General features: G+C 47.7%; 1 protein-coding gene across 2 annotated transcripts; it reads left to right on the top strand.

Moving 5' to 3' along the window:
- Positions 1-5,005: 5,005 nt before the first annotated feature.
- LOC100600533 lies at positions 5,006-7,073 on the top strand. Of its 2 annotated transcripts, XM_003276161.1 has the most exons (4): positions 5,006-5,050; positions 5,902-6,013; positions 6,334-6,522; positions 6,782-7,073. In XM_003276161.1, coding segments are annotated over exons 1-4 (336 nt in total). In that variant the 5' UTR covers positions 5,006-5,017; the 3' UTR covers positions 6,784-7,073. The 2 variants fall into 2 exon arrangements, with proteins under 2 accessions (XP_003276209.1, XP_012353482.1); XM_012498028.1 differs by lacking the exon at positions 5,006-5,050 and having other exon boundaries at positions 6,004-6,522.
- Positions 7,074-7,344: the final 271 nt, after the last annotated feature.

Genomic DNA, 7,344 nt, shown 5'->3' with positions numbered 1-7,344 from the left:
CAAAAAATTAAAAACAGAGTTTCTATAAGATCCAGCAATTCCACTTCTGAGTATATACCCTAAAGAATTAAAAGCAGGCAGGCAAAGAGATATTTGCACACCCATGTTCATAACAATAGTATTCACAATAGCTAAAACATGGAAGCGGCCCAAAGTGTCTGCAGATGGATGAGTGGATATGTGAAAAGTAGCCCATCCAGACAAGGGAATATCACTCGGCCTTAAAAAAGAAGGACATGTGGCTCACGCCAGTAATCCCAGCACTTTGGGAGGCTGAGGCAGGCAGATCATGAGGTCAGCAGTTTGAGACCAGCCTGGCCAACATGGTGAAACCACATCTCTCCTAAAAAAAAAAAACAAAAGTTAGCTGGATGTGGTGGCAGGCACCTGTAATCCCAGCTATTTGGGAGGCTGAGGCAGAAGAATCGCTTGAACTCTGGAGGTGAAGCTTGCAGTGAGCCCCGAGATTGCGCCCCTGCACTCCAGCCTGGCAACAGAGCGAGACTCCATCTCAAAAAAAAAAAAAAAAAGAAGAACTTTATGCAATCTGCTACAATATGGGTGAATCTTGGGGACACTGTGTCACAAAAAGACAAATACTAGATGATTCTCCTTATATGAGGCACCCAGAGTAGTCAAAAACATAGAGACAGAAGGGAGAATGGTGGGGACCAGGGGCTGGGGAGGGGCAATAGGGAGTTAGCATTTAACGGGTATGGAATTTCCACTTTGCAAGGTGAAAAGAGTTACGGAGATGGCTGGTGATGTTTGCACATTACAAACTGTAGGCTTAAAAAGGGTTACAATGGTAAATGTTTTATTATGTATATTTTACCACAACAAAAAAAAAAATTGAAAAAAAGCAGTCATTGTGATTCGCAGCCCACTTCTGCAGACTCCCTGACGGGGGTCAAATGAGGGTTAAAAGGCCAGACATCGTGACTCACACCTGTAATCCCAGCACTTTGGGAGGCTCAGGCAGGAGGATTGATTGAGCTCAAAAGTTTGAGATCAGCCTGAGTAACACAGCAAGACCCTGACTCACAAAAACATTTTTAAAATTAGCCAGGCATGATGGCGTGCACCTGTGATCCTAGATATTTGGGAAGCTGAGACGGGAGAATCACTGGAGCCAGGGAGGTCAAGGCTGCAGTGAGCCATGATCGTGCCACGGCACTCCAGCCTGGGCAACAAAGCAAGCCACTGTCTCAAAAAAAAGAAAGGGCGTTAGAGCTCTGAGTAATTCTGACAAGATCTCCATGCCTCCCTCCCCCAACTCACACCCTCAGCTCTCACATCCCTCCCCCTATCTGCTGTGGAGACCTCCAGGACCTATCCCACGGTGCCCTATACCCAGCTATCTGCTACAGGAACTGGTTTGCACCAGCTTGCAAGAGCCCATTGTTAAATGTTTAAATATTCCACAAGCCTGCTGGTAGCTTGAAATGAGCCATGGTGGGAGTATTTACACCATGGAAAGTGTCAAAGGCTACACATCAGGTCAAAGAGTGCGAGTGCACTCTAACTCAGCCTCAGGGTGCAGCTGCAAACTCTGTTCTCCTCATTCGCCAAAGACCCAGGACACCCAGGTTGTCACTTCACACCAGGCCCTAATCCCCCGTAAGGCCTCCTTATTCTCAAAACCCTCACCATTTCCTCTGGAGCTTGAGACATGCTGTGAGCAAAAGCTCCTCCTTCCCACAGCTTCTCTCCACCTGCTTTCTCCGACTGGAACCCAGGCCCCTGGAGCGTCCTCCATTGTGGTTACTTCCAGATCAACCCCCACCTTCCCCAAACCTGCCAGCCTTGAAGCTGGTGCCATCACATTATGCTCTGTGCCACCTTTCCTGTCTGGTTCTCTGCAGACCCTAGTCCCCTCCATCTTGTTCCCAGATGATTCCTACTCCCGGTTCATTGTCACTCTCGCTAAATCCCTGTCCTAATTCTTGGCGATTTAAATCTCCACAGAAATGACCCTCCTCCTTCCCTGACTTTGCTCCTCCAATGATCTTGCCTTCTACCAGTGCTCAGCCACCTCTCCCACGCTCCTTCTCTAGATCCCTACGTGCGGTTCAACAGAGTGGCCACAAACCCCTCAAAATGAGCCTGGTCCAAAGTGAGAGGCACTGTCTGTGTAAACCACATGCAAGGTTTCAAAGTCGTAGTGTGGGAAAAAATGTAAAATACTTCACTAATAATTGTTAATGTTGATTACATGTTGAGGTGACATTTGGGATGCATTTGGGTTAAATAGAATATAATTGTACCTTCTTTACCTCTTGTCCTCACTCCCCTTCTTCCCATGTGGACTCCATGGTCCACGGTGCCACCCCTCTCTCCTGTGCACCTTTGGCCCCCTCACCTTTCTCTCATTTCCTCATACTCGCCTGGAAAAAACCTCCAACCTGGTCAATTACAACACTGTGCCAGCACCTGTTAAGCTGAACAAGGTTGAAGGAAAACACGCAAAGATTCTGACCCTCCACTCAGGCTCTGGCTTCCCCCAGCTCAGCAGTGCTCCACCACCACCACCAATTGTTGATTTGTCCTCCCTATTGGAGTATTCCCATCATCTCCCATTATAATAATTCATTCATTAAAAAAATTAAAACTTGATCTCTGATGTGGTTTATCTGTGTCCCCAACCAAATCTCATCTTGAATTGTAGTTACCATAATTCCCACTTGTCATGGGAGGGACCCAGTGGGAGGTAATTGAATCATGGGGGTGGTTACCCCCACGCTACTGTTCTCATGATAGTAAGTTCCCATGAGATCTGATGGTTCAATAAGGGGCTTTCCCCCCTTTTTGCTCGGCACTTCTCCTTGCTGCCGCCATGTGAAGAAGGACATGTTTGCTTTCCCTTCTGCCATGACTGTAAGTTTCCTGAGACCTCCCCAGCCATGCTGAACTGTCAGTCAATTAAACCTCTTTCCTTTATAAATCACCCAGTCTCAGGTATGTCTTTATTAGCAACATGAGAACGGACTAAAAAAATCTCTCTCTCCCTTTCTGCTCTCCTTTATAGCAAGACTCTTTGGAAGTATCCATCTGGGCCAGAGTGCAGTGGCACACTCACAGCTCACTGCAGCCTCCATCTCCTGAGCCCAGGCAATTATCGCACCTCAGCCTCTTAGTAGCTGAGACTACAGGTGCGCACCACCACACCCAGCTAACTTGTAAAAATTTTTTGTAGGCCGGGCGCGATGTCTCATCCCTGTAATTACAGCACTTTGGGAGGCCGAGGTGGGTGAATCACCTGAGATCAGGAGTTGGGGACCAGCCTGGCCAACATGGTGAAACCTTGTCTCTACTAAAATACAAAAAATTAGCTAGGTGTGGTGGTGGGCACCTGTAATCCCAGCTACTCAGGAGGCTGAGTTAGGAGAATCACTTGAACCTGGGAGGTGGAAGTTGCAGTGAGCTGAGATTGCACCACTGCACTCCACCCTCGGTGACAGGTCAAAAAAATATATTAAAAAAATATTTGTAAAGACAGAGTCTTGCTATTTGCCCAGGCTGCTCTGGAACTCTTGGCCTCAAGCAATCCCTACCTCAACCTCCCAAAGTGCTGAGCTTACAGGTGTGAGCCCCTGCACCCAGCCAGAAGTATCTATTCTTACTATCTTCAATTTCTCTCCTCCCATTTTCTCTTGAACACTTTTCAATCAGTATTTGCCTCCTACCACCACATTGAAGCCCTCCAGTGGCTTCCCTATTTCATTTGGGATAAAATCCAAAGTCTTGGCCAGGTGCAGTGGCTCGTGCTTGTAATCCCAACACTTTGGGAGGCCAAGATGGGCAGATCACTTGAGCTCATGAGTTCAAGACCAGCCTGGGCAACATAGTGAAACCCCATCTCTACAAAAAATATAAAAATTAGCCATGTGTAGGGGTGCATGGCTGTAATCCCAACTACTTGAGGTGCTGAAGCAGGAGGATTGCTTGAACTTGGGAGGTCGAGGCTGCAGTGAGCCAAGATCATGCCACTGCACTCTAGCCTGGGTGACAGAGCGAGACCCTGTCTCAAAAAACACAAATAAAGCCAGAGTCTTCGCTGTGGCCACAAGACCCTACATGACCTGATCTCCCATGATTCATTGCTCCTCGACAGCCACCACTCCATTCCATAGAGTAGCCCAGGCCAACTACTCTGCAGCCAAAGTCAGGGAAACTTGAAGAACATGTGTGGACCAGAGGACCCCTTCCTCCTGGCTACCAAAAGAACCCCCAAATCCTGCAGCCCACCCGCTGTGTGCCCAGACACAATTTGGAGTAGAGGAGTAGACAGTGGCAGCCATCAGAAGCCCCACTGGCCAAACACTTCAGCCTCAGAATGCTGAGCTGCTCGAAGAACTGTTTAAATGTTTGTATTAGACCAAGGTTACTAGAATGGATGTTTTTCCCCATTGTATTACCCAGCAGAGAGTACCTTTCAAGAAAGATCAGATTAATTAAGTAGGAAAATGAAGACACTCTATTTTCTTTGCACATCTGATGTATTGTGAGTGATTTTGTGACCCTGCTACATGCACATATATGCACAGGAAAAAAAATCTTAGAATGTAGACCAAAATATTAACAGTGCTTATGGATGACTGATGGATGAGTGAACTAACTACAGATTTGGAAGGATATTGTCTGTTTTAAAAGAAAATGAACACTTTTACTCTGAAACAAGATGGAATCATAGAGATAGATTTCCTCTCCTGCCTGAAAAAATCAAAATAAATCAGACCAAATATATAAAACAAGAGTTCTGAAGACACTGGATGATATGGTTTGGCTGTGTCCCCACCCAAATCTCATCTTGAATTGTAGCTCCCATAATTCCCATGTATTGTGGGAGGGACCTGGTGGGAGATATTTGAATCATGGGGGTGGTTTCCCCCATACTGTTCTCATGGTAGTGAACAAGTCTCACGAGATCTGATGGTTTTATAAGGGGTTTCCCTCTTCACTTGGTTCCATTCTCTCTTGTCCACCACCATATAAGATGTGCCTTTCACCTTCTGCCATGATTGTAAGGCTTCCCCAGGCCCATGGAACTGTGAGTCCATTAAACCTATTAAACCTCTTTTTCCTTATAATTTACCCAGTCTCGGGTATGTCTTTATCAGCAGCATGAGAACAGACTAATATACTGGATATCAGGCAACTAGGCACAATGATTTCCGAGAATGTGGAAAATCAAGTGAGCCTGCAATTAACCCAGCTTCCTTTCTTGAGAGGGTTTCCAGGCCCAGTATGGAAAGGGGTACCCAGGTGGGGCCTGGCAAGCTCCTCGAGTTGGGAAGACAGAGCTGAGAATCCAGGGAGACTCTGGTCACAGGTAGGGGCAGGAGGGTGATGCTGAGAGCCCCTGGGGCATGCCTGCCCTCTACAAAGCTCATGGTTGGTTGCAGGGAGGTGGTCTGGGGGTGGATGTGGGCAATGGGGAGGCTGCATGGGTTAGAGCCAAGCTCTCCTCTCCTTCCAGTCTGTCTGGGCCTCTGCAGCTCCCGGTAACTTTGCAGTGATTCCAGAGACAGCGATTGCTCAGGTATCCAGGTCTGGGTGTAATTAAAAAACAAAAAAAAACAAAAACAAAAAACCAAACCTGGCTCTTGGTGCTTTCAGAGATGGCTCAGAGCACCAATTCTCTAGCTTTGGGCTGCATCCTCAGAGGTGGGGGAGGCTTGCTGAAAAGACAGGTGTCTGGTCCCACCTCAGGCCTGCTGAACAGAAGCTCTGGGGCAGGCTCGGGAGTTTCTTTTCTAACACGCTCCCCGAGAGATCCTAGCAAATGTTTGCACAATACTCACTTGGAAGCTATGTGACCAAAACCATGATCACAGGGTTGTCCCTGAACACGGTAGGGAAATAACCTTTCCCTTAAATCTCCCCTATGTAATGACTTAGAGGAGGAGCCGGAAGAGAGCAGTGCTTCACAATAAAAGGAAGAATTGCTTGAACGGAGGCGTTTCAGGCATGAGTCACAGGCCGGGTGTGGAAGAGGAAAGTGTGAAGCAAGGTAGGCTTCCCAGCACCCCTCCATGCACAGCAGGGGCTGGCCAGCCTCAGCCAGGCCAGATGGAGCCCTGGAGGGTGGGGCCGGCTGCCCAGCTAGAGTGTCTCCTTTTGCTTCCAGCAGGAAAGAAAAGGCCTCCTGTCAATAGCAGAATCATCTACGTTTTCCCTGCCTTCCTCACTTAAATGCTTTCGAGGAGTGGGAGGAAGAAATTGGAGGCTGGAATGAATACCCTTTGCCCTCCTCTGAAAGCAGCCTGGAAGGGGTGAGGGGGTGTAGGAGCAGAGACTTCAAGTGGCCCCCACCTGCCAAACCATTCTCAGGGACAGGTACCAGCTGCGATGTTGGCAGCAGCCACTCCCCTGCAAGGAGCACCTCCCACTTCCTGTCCCGCACACCTGCCTCATTGGAAAGTGACGCACCCACTGTTTGGCCTCGGCAGCCTGATGTTTCTCATCACACAGGAAGACGGTCATGCTACAGGAAGACCTCGGACTTTGCATCCAGCAGATGTGAGTTCAAATTCCAGCTTTATAATTTGCAAGCTCAGAGGTGGATTTGCTGGGAAGCTAAACAAGCTTACCTGCAGAGCCTCCAGCTTGCACGGGCCCGTCCCAAGACCTTAACCTCATTTTGAATTCATAATTTTGTAGTCTTTTCCCTTCAAAAGGCAGCCCAAATTTAAAAGCATTAAGCCCCACAAGACCTGAGTCCACCTAGGAGGTGGGAGATATCCCTTGCAGCATGAGAATAATAATTACCACCTCGTAGGATTGTTCTAGGGATTGCCAGACCGAGAACACACCACACACCCAGAAGGCACCCAAGTCGCAGAGCCTGATATTGTTCCCGGAGCACCATTGCATCACCCTTGACCACAAGACCTGCGTCATTGGAGTTGTCTCAAAAACTTGGGACTCTGGAGATAAAACCTCATTGCAAGGCTACCTTTGCCACTGCATCTTAGCAGCTTTTGAAGCAAAGCATTTCAATATTTAGATACTGTGTGTTTCTAATGGGTACTGGGATCAAAATAATAAAAACTCAGTCTGCAAAGGGAGAAGAATAGAAACCAGCAGATTTATTATTTCACAGAATGTTCCTCTCCTCTCAGGTAAACATGCTTAATAATATCTGCTTAACTAATGAGCACGCGCATTGCCAGTGGGGCCTTGACTCTGGCGATGTAATGCATTTCTGTGCCATCGCACCCCCCACCCATCTCAGAGAGCGTCTGAAAATTAAGTGGGGCAGATGTAATTATGCATCTAATATGCAAGGTACACGTGCATGTAGAAGCGTGCATTATGTAAACAACTGTACAAAATCAACTG

The sequence above is a fragment of the Nomascus leucogenys genome, chromosome 22a (genome assembly GCF_006542625.1).
Source record: "Nomascus leucogenys isolate Asia chromosome 22a, Asia_NLE_v1, whole genome shotgun sequence".
Classification (NCBI taxonomy): domain Eukaryota; kingdom Metazoa; phylum Chordata; class Mammalia; order Primates; family Hylobatidae; genus Nomascus; species Nomascus leucogenys.
The sequence above is the reverse complement of the archived record's forward strand: the minus strand, read 5'-3'. Positions and strand labels throughout refer to the sequence as shown.